A 17,536-nucleotide genomic window follows, 5' to 3' on the forward strand; every position below is an offset into this window, starting at 1 on the left:
TACATAAATTTAATTGAATAATATTATAAAATTCTTCATATGGTATATGAGTTCTTTAAAACTAAACTTAATTTATACAATCTTAAAAAAAAATTGTTAGGGAAATTAAAGGACAAGCACAGTAACAAAATCTCAAAAAGAATATATATGACATTCTTGTATTGAGCAGCAATGGTTGTGATTGAAAGTTGTCTACATGTGAGTTTTTGTCCTCTTCAGTAAGCTAAGGTTTTTGGTGGACTAATAATAATAGATTTGAAGTATATTCTCCAAAACAGGCTGTGGTCCAGTTGCTTGGCTTGTACGTGGAAGGATCAAAATCATCCACAATTCTCTCTATAGTATATCCACAATCAAAAGGAACATTATATTATTATTAATTATTATTATTGTATTAATTAGTAGTAATTAAGAATCGGACTACACAGGCTATAGTTAGTGACAACGATATAGCAAAGCGCCCATGCATAGGTATAAACATGTGTGTGTAAATGCATGCGTGTATTGTCATCAAATTGCAAATAGGTTTGTTAGTGCAGCATCACACTCATATAGCTCCATGCTTATCCATTTTTTTTTATTTTTTTGTGAAAGATAGAAAAGGGGGCCTTATAAATTTATGCCAGACAAATTTAAAGAATCATAGCCCTTTTCCTTTTGGAGCAAAACTACTTTTGTTTTGGGAACTTTGTAATAATAATAATAATAATAATAATAACCAACTTGAATTGGTCGAGTGGTCGGCTCACTCGTCCGCTTAAGCAAGTGTCGGATGTTCGAATTCCGTCTTGTGCATGCAGCAACCCATTAGGCATTAGCCAGCGGCAGACCCTTAAATGGAGCTCCGATCCGCGGCGAATTAGTCCTTAGTTTGTCGGGTTAGGAGATACTTAAAATAATAATAATAATAATTGTTTGTTGTGATGTTTTCTTTCTCATTATGTATACGTTTTAATAATTTAAAAAAATTAACTGATATTAATTAAAAAATGGACTCTCTATTTAAATTCATGTTTAAAATTATATGATCAATAACACAGAAGGTTCTCCCATTATTATATAGCTCACAAATATGCATGTGTTTTCATTTTCCTTTTCGGAGTATAAATATAAGTCATGAAGGACATGATTTTAGACATAGCCAATTAACGGGTGAATTAGTTGACTTTCTCATTTGTGTGTTCCCCTTTGAGTGGGGTCTTTGATTGTATCCACGAATGGGTGGACGATGATGTATGTGATGGTGGCCACACCATGGTAGGGTTCCAAGGCTCCAAAATAAGATTATTTTATGTAATAAAATAACTCCTTTTTATATTTATTGTGTATTTATTATATTGTATTAATAAGACAAAATAGAATGTTATTTTTTAAAAGACACATTATTTTCTCGGTTCATTTTTAAACGCTCCTTATCTAACAAAAAGAGTGTTGCATTTTCTATTAATTAGACAAATGTTAACCTTCTAGTAATTATATATTTTGTATCAACAGATCATATTTAGATTAATTTATAATTTAGGATTTAGAGGGTAAAATTTAAGTATTAGAGTTTTACTTTCTTTAAATTACATTAGCATTTGTCGTCTTATCATATTTTTTATAGTAATAAATTAGAAGATCACTTTAATAAAGACACTCAAAATATTTTTTTTAAAGACATTTATATGTGTCATGTTATTATTGGACGTCTTTATTAAATCGATTAATAATTTATTTTTTAATAAACCAGAACAAAATCGGTTTATTATAGCAACAATAATAAACTCAAGTGTCTACATTATACTCATTAGACCTGGTTTAATCCGATCGAATTACACAATCTAAATCGAACATTTTTTAATTTTTGATAAAAAGATAAATATATCCCTGACTTTTTGTTTTGCGAACATTTAAATTCCTAAAAATTTAAAAATACAATTAGATCCCTAAAAAAATTTGGGTTTATTGTTATTGTTATAAAAAAAATCGGTTTTATTCTAATTTGTTAAGAAATTCAAAAATAACTGATTCATTAATACGTTCAATAATAATGCAACACGTAAGCGTCTTTATAAAAAGATGTTTTACGTATCTTTATGGGAGCATCCCTAATAAATTAATGAATACATACACGGTAAATATGATTAAAGAAATCTATGGAGGATGCATGATGGATCGGAAATGCTTTTGTGACAAAGGTTGTTCCTTTTGTTGTGTGACGCCATGGCAGGTTAGACCCACCAAAAATGGGGAAAGATCTCATCATCTTACAATGTGGTCAATCTTTCGTATCCTTTCAAATAAATCAACATTAATTGACCATTTTCTTGTTTGTTAATACATTCATACTAATTAATATTGTATTTTAATTTTCTTTCTCCAATAATAACACATTTTAGTTTCATTTAATAATTTTAGAATGGTAGCTAGTAGTGCATTTTCTTTTCATAAGTTGCATCTTACCCGTAAAATTGTCCCTTTGTGGGAAAAGAAGCTGATCCATTCATGCAATTAACCTAACCAAAGGATTAAGAAACGAGAAAACAAAGAAAAAATTTGATAAATTCCTCCAATATAATATAGTTATTACAAAGTAGCCAAAGGTGCGTTTGTTTCTGAGAAAAAGACGAAATAAGACACTGAAAACAAGACACAAAGGACAGAGATACAAAATTTTGTATTTTTGTATTTTGTTTAGTGATAAACTATAACAAATTATGAAAATATAATTTATTCTCATTTTTTTCATTTAAAAAATTTGAGAAGAAAAATATAATTATAAAAAATTAACAAGAATTTAATGAAAGAAAAAATAAAAAATAAGTTGTGTCCCTTGCTAGTGTCTCTGTGTCCTTTCTGTCAAGATAAACACAAAATATACTAATTCAATGTCCCTGAACACAGTGTCTCTGTCTATGTCTTATCTGTCAAATACGATTTTGTGTCTCTATGTCCTGTTTTAGTGTCCCGTCCCTAAAAATAAACGTAACCCAATAGTTGCAAGTTGGAACTAGATGCCTAGTTTTTTTTTTTTTCTTTTCAATTATTTTTAGGAGTTTTGGAAAATCTATCACCTACCTCTACCACAAAATATAGCTTTAGGAGTAGATTATAGAGTAATACCCAAACCGATTTTCGAACAAATTTAGTAAGATATTTTAATTTTTAACAATTTTTATTTGTCAAATCAATTATTAGTTTTTTCTCATATTTTGTTTTAGGCTATATATATATATATATATTGTGTGTGTGTGTGTGTTTTAAAATATAAAAGAACACAAAATAAATAACAAAAATAAAATTTTAAAAAAGAAAACGAAAAAGACGAAAAGTAGATAATAGTACAAAAATAATCATAACTTAGTGATATAAAACGTACATATATAAATTCTATAACTTAGCTTAAAGATTCTAAGTTAAACTTATAAATAGCCTATCCACTCATGCAAATAAAAATAAGGTATGATGATATCATATAGGTATGAATCCGCTTAACTCATCAAGTGCGAAAAAGCTAGCTTGCTTAATGATAGAGATTAACAAGAACAATCCATAATCTCCCTATATATAATACCTAACAACTTCTTATTTGGGACTAACATGCATCAGTGTTAGTGCCCAAGTAGATGTATATATGTTTATCTCATTATTATTATTATTGGCTTTCTCAAAACTGTGGTATGAAGAGAAAGAAAGTGTTTATATATTTCCTTTTGAACATTAAATGAAAGCAAAAGGCTTTTAGATGCCTTAACAAACAAGAAAACATATATATGTACAAAAATATTATTTGTACACTAAAATTAGTCACTAATATATTTGTGTATAAATATATATAATTTAATTTATTTTTAATATATATTTATATTTTAATATATATTTTATATTAATAATTAATTTTATAGCTAATTTTAGTGTACACGTAGCATAATCGATATATATGGTCGTACCTATTTCTTTTAACAATGATGAGTCCAAGAATTCCATTATTATGAGCAAGTGCTTCCAATCCAAATGGCCTTAGCTTCCAATTACTCATTGAATTGAGTTATATGGCTTTTTCTTTTACACATGGCTTAGTATTAATGGTTGGAAGTTGGCATTGTGGATTAGATCAATCGTGGATTGCAAATATACACTTTGGTACTTTGATTTTTTGTTATTATTTTTCAGGAGAAAAAGATAGAAGCATTTCAATTTGAATCCCCGTTTATAGATTCTGAAGCCCACATATTATTTACCTTTTCTGTGTTTAGTTTTAATCAATGGCATGATGAGCTGTTTTTAGTGTTTTTCATGCATGATGTATGTGATCATTTTGGGAGTAGTATTTTTCTTTAATAGGATGAAGAAATGACCCATTTTTAACTTTTACGTACTACATACTAAGAATAAATTAATATAATATGAGAAGAATTTCAGGTATTTTAAATATATTTTATTGATTTCAATTATAAAAAAAATATATGTGGGATATATTAATTGAAATTAAGGATTAAAATTATTTTACTTATCTTTTTCTTTTTTTTTTTGTTGCTGCTATATTTTTTTTCTAATTCAATATTTTTATCCAAATGTCCTTTTTTAAAAAAAAATTATACTAATCATAAGAAATTTCTATTAAAATATTTATAAATATGAGATATTTTTAAAGAATTTCTTAACTTATAAATTCTACATCTTTTAAGTATAAGTTTTTAGAATATTTATAAATATGAGACATCTTTTATCTCATGAAGTAACTTTTAGAATTGAATTATATTAGATTACATTCAATTCCAAATTTTAATATGATATCTCAAATCTAATGTTATTGATGAGTTATCTACTAACAAAATATTCACATTCCAAATAATTGTTTCTAAATGTGAAAAAAAATTCATAAACTAGCTTTTAAAATTGAGATACACCACTAAATTGTAGGGGTGGCAATATGTATCCTACCTGCGGATACTCAATCCGATTCCACCCGTTCGGATAGAGTTGTCAACCCGATCCGCAGCGGGTAGGGTTCTCGTGCGGGTTGAGTTTCAACCCTATCCGATCAACCCGCATTCTATATATGTTTATATTGTATACTTATATAAAAATATATTTTAAGTGAATGTTGAATCAAAGACCTCTCACTAAATGCAAAAGATCATTAGCTACTAAAAGAAAATCATTAATTGATAATTTAATATTTTTTCTTTTACATAAAAATAAGTTCTATTTTAAATTATTATCAAGTTATATAATAATGTATATTTTTTGTAACCCGCGGGTAGAGTTGGGTACCCGCGGGTTAAGAACGAGTAGGGTTAGGGTTGGGATATTTTCAACCCGCGAGTAGAGTAGGGTTGAGTTTATATAAAAATCTCAACCCAAGTTAGGGCTGAATCCAAACCCTACCCTACCCTACCCATTGCCACCCCTACTATTAAGTCTCTCCAATATTTTTATTAATTATTATGTTAATACTTTTAGAATATATCAGTATTTTAATAATTTTAACTGTTAATTTTAATTAATATATATTATATATATTTTTATAATTAAAATTAACCGTTAAAATTATTAAAACATTAATAGTTTTAGAATATTTGAAATTTTTTTATATTATATTAATTTATTCTCAGTAATAAAAATTAAATATGGATCATTTCATCCGATTCAAGGAAAACACTGCTCCCAAAATCATCACGCAGTAATCTAGTAAAAAAAAAAAACATTTTAAAAAATCTAACAAGAGCATAAGAGGAACCCACCATAGACCTAAAAGTAAATATTAGTAAAATTATTATCCATATATCTGCAAGAAAACCGAGGAAAAGTAAGCAATAAGGTCAATGTGGCAGCGTTAAAAGTTAAAAGAGAGTCCAACTAGTTGAGAGAAAGTAATGATGATGAATGCAGGACACTATAAAATCTTAAATTTTGGGGTCCATTCATATCAACCTGTCTGATTTGGAATCTTAAATTGATTGGATACCATCACTCCACGTACAAATCCCTTTCTCAATTTCAATTCAATCAAAAGATGAGTATTTTTATTATTTTCTCCTAAATATTATTATGTGTATTAGACTATATATTAGCGGAAAGTTTTCAAGTGTGCCGTCGTATCGGTCAATAATTTTTAACTGTTAATCTTAATTATATAAAAATTACTGATATACCGATATGACGGTACACTTAAAAATCTTTTTATATTAGCTAGCATAGCAACCAACGTAACGTATATGTTTAGTACGTAATCTTCATCACACTTATAAACTTGTTGCTTATTAGGCCTTATTATTACCATACAAATATACATAATTAAGATTAGTTATGATATATACTAAGATATAGTTGCATACTTGCAAAAATAATTAATTTATTACAGATCTGAGATCCATTTAAGAATTTGTTGTTAATTAATAAATTGACGAAATTTAAACTTTCAATGCTCCTTGTTTAAACTTTAAACGAACGAATAAGTTGACAATCGACCAATTCAAGTTAGTTATCATTATATATATTTAATTTGTAAAAAATAAATAAAAACGCGTTAGTAACGGCAATTAGCTATAAAGAAACATACTTTAATGATAAAGAGACAATAAATCATCACGAGTTTAGGAATTTTATGAGAGGAACATGTTAGAAGTATTGATGTAATGTCGCATATGTCGGTTGAATAATGAAGTAATAGTACATGTTTGCACATGAGAAATTAAAGATGGAGAGTACGGATGAAATTAAAAGGAGCAATAATACCTAATAATAAACATATATAGCCAATGAGTTATAGTTCAAATCACATAGTTTTTTCATATTCATTTAAGAGGTTGTGTGTTTGAGTCTCCTATCTTTGGAAAAAAAATAAATAAATAATAATAATAAACATATATACAAGAGCTCAATCACTATGTATATGCCTCAGCTCCCTTACCCACACATCCTTTCTCTACTCAGTATCCTCACCTTTTTTTTTCTTTTATTTATTTACCTAACATACATGGATGAGAAAGTGAAGGATTAATTGGTTTTCATTATTGGATCACACACAATAAAATTTAGAATATACTTGTTGCACATTATTTGGAAACATTCACAACTTGGTGGTGTGTGTCTATGGAATGAATAAGATATATCGAAATTTAAAATGACAAATAATGCTTTATTTTAATATGATGCAAGAGTTTAATTTTGCCCTAACGTTAGAGAAACCAAAAAAAAAATAATGCTATATATTCAATTTTTTTATTAGTTAAATTCAATTAAGTTGGTTTAATATTAATAAAAATTAATTATGGATATTATTATTCTAAGTTTTATTGTTTAATTTGATTAGACTTAGTTCATAAAAAAATTTTAAAAATGTTATTTGTATATTAAAATTAGCCACTAAAATCAGCCACCAATGTATTTGTATATAAATACATGTATAATTTAATTTATTTTCAATGTATATTTATATTTTAACATGTATTTTATACTGTTGGCTCACTTAGCTGATTTTAGTGGCTGATTTTGGTGTACACGTAACATAATTCAAAAAATTTATATATATAGCATTACTCTTTAAAATAATCAAAATTTATCTTATTTAATATCGTTAATTGTATAATAATTAAAAAATATTAAATAAAATAAATTCTAATTAGTTTTTATTAATGTATTTTAATTACCAAATATTTTCGTTAAATCTTGATAGGGTAAAACTGATTTATACGATAATATTAATGTATCACATTAAATTCTTATCTTAAATATTGAATAGATTACATTTTCAGACAAAGAAAAAGAAAGAAAGAAAAAGACAATCTCAAATCATATTGCTTACAAATATCAGCAGAAAAAATTCTAAACAGTACCAAGTTTGCTCCAACGAAGTTCAAATATTCAAGAAAGGGGATTGGTTTAGATTTTGTTTCAGAGTTACATATCTAGTGGACCCCGAAATCGGAACATTATTTATACGAATCCTTTAATTATTTCAAGGGTTTGTCATAGCATACAGTTCCATTTTGGAACTGTAATATGTTACTTTGAATTATCACCAAAAAAGGGATAAGATCTACTCGTGCAAAGACACACGCTAGGATAGTCACCTTTTGATGAGAAGGATATCAAAAATACTATTCGTACGCTAAAATTAGTCACTAAAATCAGCTACTAATATATTTGTATATAAATATATATACAGTTTAATTTATTTTTAATATGTATTTATATTTTAATATATATTTTATACTGATAGCTAATTTTAATATACACGCAATTTTTAAAAAATAAATAAAAATAGTTTGATTTTTTAATTGAAGAGACCGTACAAACTGAAAGAGAATTGCAACGCATGATGAACCAAATCTTGTTGTGATCAGTGCACTTTTTTGTTTAGGGTGAAAATGGCACACCCAAAGGAAGGTACGAAACCCTAATTCATATAGGAAAATTTTTAAGTATACCGTCGTATCGGTGTTTCAGTGATTTTTAATCGTTGATCTAATTTTAAAAAACATATATAATATATATAATTAAGATCAACGGTTAAAAATCACTGATATACCGATATGACAGTATACATAAAAATCTTCCATTCATATGCCACCTAAGTATGGTTGGGTTCAACTTTCCTTTTTTTTTTATATATATATATATATCTTTAATTATGTTCAACTAATAACTACTAAAGGGCTTCCAGCATTTGCTTAATATAGATGTAACTACCAAAATGTTCCATGTTAAAAGCACAAAGCCACTAAAAGGAAAAAAGGGTAAGAAAAAGCAAGAAAGTAAAGAACAAATTGTGGAAGAAAAAGAAATATATGTTTCAAAGTGCACCAAAACCTCTCTTAAAAGTGCCATGTTTTGTCACATGATTTAACTTATTTTCTCTTCTTGCTGATTTTTCTGGAAAAAATATTTATTAGTTCTGTTGGATTATGATGACTTGGATTATAATTCGAAAAGAATGCAATTTTTTTATTGAGAACGAAAAAGGGTGTAGCTTAAGTGTTAAGAAAAAGTATATATAGTTTCTATCTATATAGGAAATTTCTATAACTATACCATTTCTTTTGTCTGGACAAAGTGCTTGGAAGTATATATATAGTATGTGAAATTTTACATATACGTCACAAAAAGAATTACGTAAATACCACTAAAACAGAATTTAAGTGGTAATAGCATTATGATTATTACTTTTTATGTAATAATTATATATTTATTATTATTACCAACTAATTATAGTTTAGATGAGATAATCAATTATTTTTAAAAATAATAATAGAAAAATATTAAATAATAATTTAATTAAACATATTAAATTATTTATAATTCTTATCTCCGACACTTACTTAAACGGATTAGTAAACTAACCACTAGACCAATCCAACTTGGTTCAACGCAATATATCTTTACTTATATATTGACATTATCCTTGAGATCTCTAATCGATCCCAATAACAATCTTCTTTCATATATATTTTAATTCCCCGGAAAAAAGATTATTCTTTCTAATTAATGACGTGATTTTGCATGCAATGGAACAGAACGAAGACTACTTTTTATATATATTCAACAACTTGTTTTGTAATATATACTTTGGCATGTTTATTAGTGAATTTTCACATAAGAAAACGACTGATGTATGATGACATACATTATTATTTAGGAGTGACACACACACACAACCACATTGGGTTATGTTGGGTTTGGCTTTTTATGAGTTTAATTTGAGTCAAAATAATTAATGATTTTATTGAGATCAGAGTTGGGTTTAAAAGATGATTACCTAATAACTATGTATAGCCTATATATAAGAGTGAAGTAGTATATATATGATGCAATAATTGAAAGTGTTGTTGTATTGAATAATAGTGAATGAGTGAAGCCGCCAATTAAGAGACCTGATAATAGTATAGAAAACATTTCAAGTGCACCGGGAGTAACAGTACTCCAATTATTTTAATCGTTGATCTGAATTATAACAAATATATATAATATATTAATTGAAATTAACGATTAAAATATCCAGTCTTGAAATGTTTTCAATTATAAAAACATTTCAAGTGCACCGAAAATACCGGTGCATTTAAAATATTTCCAATATTATATTATATCATTGTAATAACAAACAAGAAAGTTCTACTACCTGTTTGATATTTTCTTGATTTTTCAACTGAGCAGCACTAAAGTTTAATTTGAACTGAATTTAGTAACTTTATTATTTGGCATTTATTAGTTTGAATTGTTTTTATAAGATTTCCCTAATATAGTGACATTCGTACCCACTCTGCACCAACCTGAGTCACTTTCAACATCAATGTGAAGTAGTAGCCACCCTGGTCCCCTCCCCTTCCCCCTCATTCTCCACCGCGTCTACCCATGCTTTCTATCAATCTCTCATAAATCAACCCTACCTATGAAACACATAATCATTATTGTTTGGTCCATGGAAACGATTTCTATTTTATTTTTTAAATTTAATTTAATTTTAATGTAGTAAGGGTATAATTTTCTAATTATATTTCTTTTTTAAAATGATCATTCAAATTATGAATCTAAAGAAAACAGTTACTTCATAAACATCAAATCAAAACTTTAAACATAATAATATTTTATTCTTATATTTTTTCATAATGGCTACTCACATTTTTATGTGAAGTTTTAAAGATGATAGTTAAAAATCAATAATAATTAGTCAAATATGTTAAATAATTTAATAGTTGTCATTTACTATTTTCACATAAAGATTTTACATGAGTAGCCATTATTTCAGCGAATTTTCAATCAAGTGTTGGGCTGTTAGAAATATTCAAAATAGGAGAGAGAAATTAATAAATTTGATGTAAAAAAAATTCAAATAATAATAAAAAAAAGTTTAGGAATTAACACTCTTATTAAAATTTGGCTATACTATTGGATAAAATCTTACACCATTAAAAATATCAATGATGACTAATTAATGACTATAAATCACAAAACTTGCTGACTCCTATCACTTCTCAAATAATAATAATAATAATAATAGTGTTAAAGGAAACAAAACTAATTTCTAGAATGAGAAGGAAGGCATGCAAAACGTGCCTTAACATGAAACCAATAAAAACTACTTTCGGCTATTGAATGATCGAATAACCTTTGCAAACATGCACCATCCACCCTTCACTCTGTCTGTGTTATTACTATCGAGGAGTAGCCATAAGGAAAAGTCTAGGAACTAGCAATTTTTTCAAATTTTGGCCAGCATATAACCAATAAAGAAAAGTGAGTCATTGAATGAAATCTCATACCAATCTCACACCATTAAAATCATCATTAATGGCTATTTGATGGCTACAAATCACAAAAATTGCTGGCCCCTAGCACTCATCGTAACCATAATAACTACCCACCCCAAACCATAGTTTATGGTGGGAAAAAAAGCCATGAGGGACGGATAATAATCCATTAAAAAAAAAAGGAAGAAAATTTATTGATACATGCAGAGATATTAATTAGGTTTTTCAGGAAGTAGCCACCCAAAATGGCTCAGACCAATTAGTTAGCATCAACAATGATTCATTGTTATTATGGTTTTCATCTTCACACCCTTCTTTGCATGTTCTCGCCATCTCAATCCTCTTCTCCTCACATGCAAAGTACTCTTCTTCTTCTTCTTCTTCTTCTTCATCGTCTTCTTCTTCATCCTCCTCTGTTTCTTCTTCTTCTTCTTCATTTTCATGTTTGTGTTGCGGGTCAAAGCTGGGATTGTGAATTTTCAAAAGGGAAAGGCGAAGGCGGCCATGGCTCCTGTGAGCTTGAAAGCACGAGGGAGTTGGTGGGACCTTTGTGACTTCAATCACCAACCGCCCATCCTCACGGTGGGGCCTCACAACCAGAGATTCCGATCCTCTCATCGTTGTCAAAGGTGGTGGAAAATTCCCGGTTTTCGCTTTCTTATTCTTCCTAGCCGTACAACATTGACCACTTGCCTCGTACTGTCGCTGTTCTTGCTCCCCTGTCTCCAAATTCCCGCCACCGGAACCGGAAGAGATGACGTCATCAATGCCGTTTTCTCCAATGTCAGTGCCGCTTTCGTTCCCTAAGTTCTCAGTGCACAGCTCCAAGCTCTTTGGGCTGAGAACCATAGAACAACGCTTCTGTTGAGGATGAACATAGATTGCTTCTTCTTCTTCATCTTTCTCTGTTGCTCTCTTGTTCGTTCCCTGCGATATCGCTTCCAGGAAGCTCCAACCAATCTTCTTGTTTTCTTCTTCTTCTTCTTGATGATGATTCTGGTATTGAGTTTTGATGTTTGAATCCCAGAAGCAGGATTTGAAGGAGAAATCAATGGGTTGAGAAGGAAGAGGAGGAGGGAGAGGTTTTGTTGAGGAAGGTAACCTCAACCTGAGTGTTCTTGACTCCACAATCTGGGACTCAAGGTGTGACTGCAATCCTCGGCACACAATTGCAGCCATGGCTGTATGTGGAAGCTAAGCTAGAGAAGAAGAATAGAATATAATAGAAGAGATATTCGTTGTTCAAAGCTTAAAGCAAGAAACAGAGTAGTGTGCTCTGTTTACTCTGTTTTTGTACGGATGAAGAAAATAGAGGTGGTTTTTTTTTTTTGGTTCTAGAATGTTGGACAAATTAAATGGGTTATGTGTGTTATAGAGAGAAAGAAGAGAATGTATGTGAGAGGCAATGGGATGAGAAGTGTTGAAGGGAGTTGGAACTGAATTTGTAGTCTCAAAAAGTGCTTGTGCCACGTCATCTAGGTACCAAAAGGGGGCCTTTTAACCAACTTGGAATTATACAATATAATTCAATTCTTAATTAGTCCACACATCACCCAACATAAATATTTCCTTTTTATGCAATTGTTACTGGCAGCATCTACCACTGCCTCTAAAGTATCGTATCGGTACAAATGTATTTTTTTAGCATAATTAGGTTATAAGATATTTAAAATGAATTGTGAAGTTGTGATATAGGAATTTTATTTTTAAGTTTTATTTTCATTTTAGGTTACCTTTATAAAGAAATAAACATATTAAATTAGTAATTTACATGAATAGTTTAGTAGTTATTATTATTCTACTTCCTACTTACAAACAAATTTGCACTCTACTCTATTCTTGGGTAGGCAACTCTATTCTATCGGAATTGAATTGGATTAAATACTTATATATTACCAGCCTTACGTATATTCATTTTAAGATATATTTTTTCTCTTAATCTTATATTTTTTGACGGATTATTGACTTAATTGTTAAAATTTTTTGTAAGTACCTCTTTGACTTTGGTTCATAAATTATTGCTAATTGAAAGTCCCTGTCTCATCAAAAATTTAGCCAAGTAGTTAATGTTTAACAATAGGGTAATGCTAGATAGATAAAAAAAATAGCCAGAACTTGTCTTATTTAGCATTAATTAATTATCGCAACAATTAATGAATACTAAATAAGGCAAGTTATGACTGTTTTTTGCTGATTTTCTTTAGTTACCAAACATTTCCGTTAACAACAATCGTGCATTATTAGTAAGTTATTTTGGTTTCTTAGCTAATTGGACAGGATAATATTTTGTGCAGAAATTTGCTTTTTCAGAATCTTTATGTAAGAAATAAATCCAGGGTTGTATGTCCACATGTGGAAATCAATATGTAAAGGGAGGCTGACACAGGGACGGTTTTTATTCTGCTGCAAAATTACCAGCTTTACTATTTCCCTTTTACAAAAGGAAAACTAATGGATTCTCTCAAATATTGCATGAAAGTGAAAGCTTCCCTGTTTACTATATTCAGGGACTCTACTCTTGCTTCTAACAACTTTGAATTCAACCGATCAACTTAGATTGTTCGAGTAGTCAATTTAATCATCCGTTTAAATAAATGTCAGAAGTTTGAATCCTACCTTGTGCATGCAACAACCTATTGGCGACGATAAACCTTTAAATGGAACTCAGATTCGCGATAGATTAGTCATTGATCTGTCCAACCGAGAAATATTATAGACAACCAACAAAAAAGAGAAAAAAGAACTTTGAATTCAATCATCCATGGTTCTTCTCTCTCTCTCCATGCTTAAAATAGCTCTGCTAAGTGGCAGTAAACTCCTAATTGAAATTTAGTAATTAAATATACAAATAAAATATTTTTATATTGACAATATATCAAAATTAAACTAAATTATAAAAGTAATTAAAATGTAGCTATATACTAAATAATAAGTTAAAATTGATCTATCACTAACTTCTCTTAAAAAGTTTAGATGATATTCCATATTACATTAGTATATATGTTACAGAATACAGATCCAAATATTCCATATTACATTAGTATATATGTTACAGAATACAGATCCAAATTTCAAATCTGATTTTCCCTTGATATCTATCTTTTTAGTTCATTTTCACTTTCTTCATGACGACCAACTTTTAATTAGTGCATTTCGTCTTGTACCATTTACCATATAGACATGTAGAATAGAGTCAAATTTTAGGTTGACTGCTATTTCACTAAAAGCAAGTAATTAAATTAAAAAGAAGCGAAATATCAGCAATTAATTAAGCAAACAGGCTTTGACAAAAACGGTAACTGCTTAATTGATTTTCTTCTGTATAAACAAAATGATGATGAATAGATACCTATATATATGGCAGACATAAAATAAAGCACACAACCTTTTAATAACCAATTTACCGTCATTGTTTATGTCTATGATTTCATAATAACATGGTAATGGTAATGATGATGGTAATGGTAGTGTTTGGTACATGTTTGAAGGACTTCCTGCTACGTGCATTATTGTGTTTTGGGAAAATCTCTGGCCATAAAAGTAGGATTGATCTTATTACAACTTTATTTTCTGCAAAGGGGTTTGAAATTCTTGGATATTCCAACATGAACAAGAGTGAGTCCTACGTGACACGACATGTTCTGTCTTATGGCGTATCAAGATTCAAATAGCTCCATCATAGCGAGAAATTCACTATTTCATGCTCTATCACCTCAAAAGATTACGGACTCTTGTCGGACTCATCGCATTATATATGGAAAATTTTCAAGTGTTCTAATATAATAGTATTTCAGTGATTTTTAATAATTAATTTTAATTATAAAATATATATACAACAACAACAACAAAGTCTTATCCCACTAAGTGGGGTCGGCTACATGAATCAAACAATGCCATTGTGCTCTGTCATATATCATGTCTACAGAGATACCGTTTACATGTAGATCTCGTTTGACCACTTCATGGATGGTCTTCTTAGTCTTCCTCTACCTTTCGCCCTTTGTCCATCTTTCATCTCATCCACCCTCCTTGGATGTTCTATCGGTCTTCTTCTCACATGTCCAAACCACCTGAGACGCGATTCAACAATCTTTTCCACAATTGGTGCTACTCCAACTCTCTCCCTTATATCTTCATTCCTTATTTTATCCAATCGCGTATGACCACTCATCCATCTCAACATCTTCATCTCTGTCACACTCAGCATAGCTGGTCTTATAGCTGTGCGATAGAATTTATCTTTAAGTTTTAAAGGCACTTTTTTGTCGCATATAAAGCCAGCTACACTCCGTCATTTTGACCAACCTGTTTGGATCCTATGATTTACATCATGTTCAATCTCTCAATTATCCTGTATAATACATCCAAGATACTTAAAACTTTTAACTTGTCGTAGGATATTTTCTCCAATCTTCACCTGTTGTATTAGAAAGTGAATTCTTAAGTAATTAATTGAAAATTAATAAATTTTAAAATGGCCTTGGAAATTAACAATTACTTAAATTTATTTTCGAAATTTAATTTCGAGATTTATGATAGTCTCTAATAAAATACTTTCTGCATCATTTGCCATCAAAAAGATAAGTTAAATTAATTTCTAACACACATTAATACTGTAATAACTAGTTGATATGGCGAACGAAACTTTATTTTTATAATTTAGTCTTTTTATCTCTTTATAAACCTCTAATTCCCAACTTTAGAAAAACCCTAATCACCAACTTTAGAACCACAACAATAATAATGAAAAAAGAAAGCAAGCTAACGTAGCTAATAACCATTATTATATTTTAAAGTACTTTAAAAATAATAAACTATGAATAGTTAATAAGTGGTTAATTAGATGAAATTCGAATTTGTGTACTACCTACAAATTATTGGCAATTTGGCATAATGACTCATAAGTCATGTTAACAATTAATTAAGAGCCAACAGAATTACACTTAACTATATATTATATACCATAAAGTTTACACTTCCCAAATCGTACGGACATGTTTAAAAGCCATTCGAAAAGGAAATTAGTGATTCTCCACTAACTCATCCTCCTTTATTTTCCCACTGTCGGCTACGACGATTGACCTTTGAATCTTAAATAATATTTCATGAAATTTAAAGAAAACTTTGCATCTCTTCTCTGAAAAGATTCCCCTGAAATATGTTTAGTATACTAGAAACTTTTTTTTTTTATCTTTGTAATTAATTATTTAGAAATCTAAAAACATTTCTTAATTGGTAACTAAAATAACTAGCTAGTATCAAACTTATTATTGAAACATTTTGTTAAAAAAAGTTTGTTTGTAGATGATGAGGTGATACGAAAATTCAATTATAATAAAGTAATAATCAACGTATAATCTATATCTTGAGTTAGATGTTAAAAAATAATTTTTTTATTAATTTATGTTTTTAATTTAATTTTAAGTTGGTTAACTTCTGACATTAAAGAGAGAAGGGATCCCCGAAACCGGTGGATTAATTTAGTTATTACCTGTGAGTAGGACTGGCAATTCATACCCTATTCGCGGATATCCAACTCGATCCGACCCGTTCGAGTAGGGTAGGATACCCTATCCGCTGCGGGTAGGGTAGGGTACGGGTTTAAGGTGTACCATACCCTACCCTATCCGCACATCAAATATAACACATATTTTATAAAAAAATTAGGTATATAATGAAGGAAGTGAGAGTTAAACCCACAACCTCTCTTATGTAATGACTTACAATAAGTGAACAACCACTAAACTAGTTAATTAATTTAGTAATTTAGAGCATTAGTTTGTTATTTATTATATTATTAATATGTATAAATTTTGAAATGATTGAATTTTATATTTACTTTGAAAAAATTTGATATTTCTGCGGGTAGGATAGGGTAGGATAGAATTTAGAACTTTATGGTGTGAGTAGGGTTAGGGTTGAGAGATTTTCAACCCGCGGATAAAATAGAGTAAAATTTTAATAAAATTTTTAACCTGCGAGTAGGATTAGGGTAGGGTCCAAACCCTACCCTACCTTACCCATTGTCAGCATTACCCAATGTCAGCATTGCTTGTGAGCTTACGAGGTTGGGAATAATGTTTAGTTTTTATAATATTGCTTGATATTTGAAGCCCAACCATTTTGACTAACAAAATATATGAATAACTATATAGAATTAATTTTTAATTAATCAATTCAAGTTTTTTTTTATATAAAATTATCTTTTTAATTTTTTTTGAATGATTTAGAATTTAAAATTTAAAATATATAAAATAATTTTAAAAAAGTTAACTAAAAAAATTGACTCTCCAAAACTTTAA

General features: G+C 29.0%; 1 protein-coding gene across 1 annotated transcript; it reads right to left on the reverse strand.

Moving 5' to 3' along the window:
• Window positions 11,367-12,657, reverse strand: LOC107616819 (protein FANTASTIC FOUR 3). The gene has a single exon (XM_016318737.2). It carries the CDS (start codon window positions 12,411-12,413, stop codon window positions 11,460-11,462), a length of 954 nt encoding a protein of 317 aa, XP_016174223.1. The 5' UTR covers window positions 12,414-12,657; the 3' UTR covers window positions 11,367-11,459.

This window comes from Arachis ipaensis, chromosome B09, assembly GCF_000816755.2.
Source record: "Arachis ipaensis cultivar K30076 chromosome B09, Araip1.1, whole genome shotgun sequence".
NCBI lineage: Eukaryota > Viridiplantae > Streptophyta > Magnoliopsida > Fabales > Fabaceae > Arachis > Arachis ipaensis.

What these genes read in the sequence shown, in the direction of transcription:
- LOC107616819 (XM_016318737.2), bottom strand. Translation starts at nt 12,413, where the DNA reads ATGGCTGCAATTGTGTGCCGAGGATTGCAGTCACACCTTGAGTCCCAG.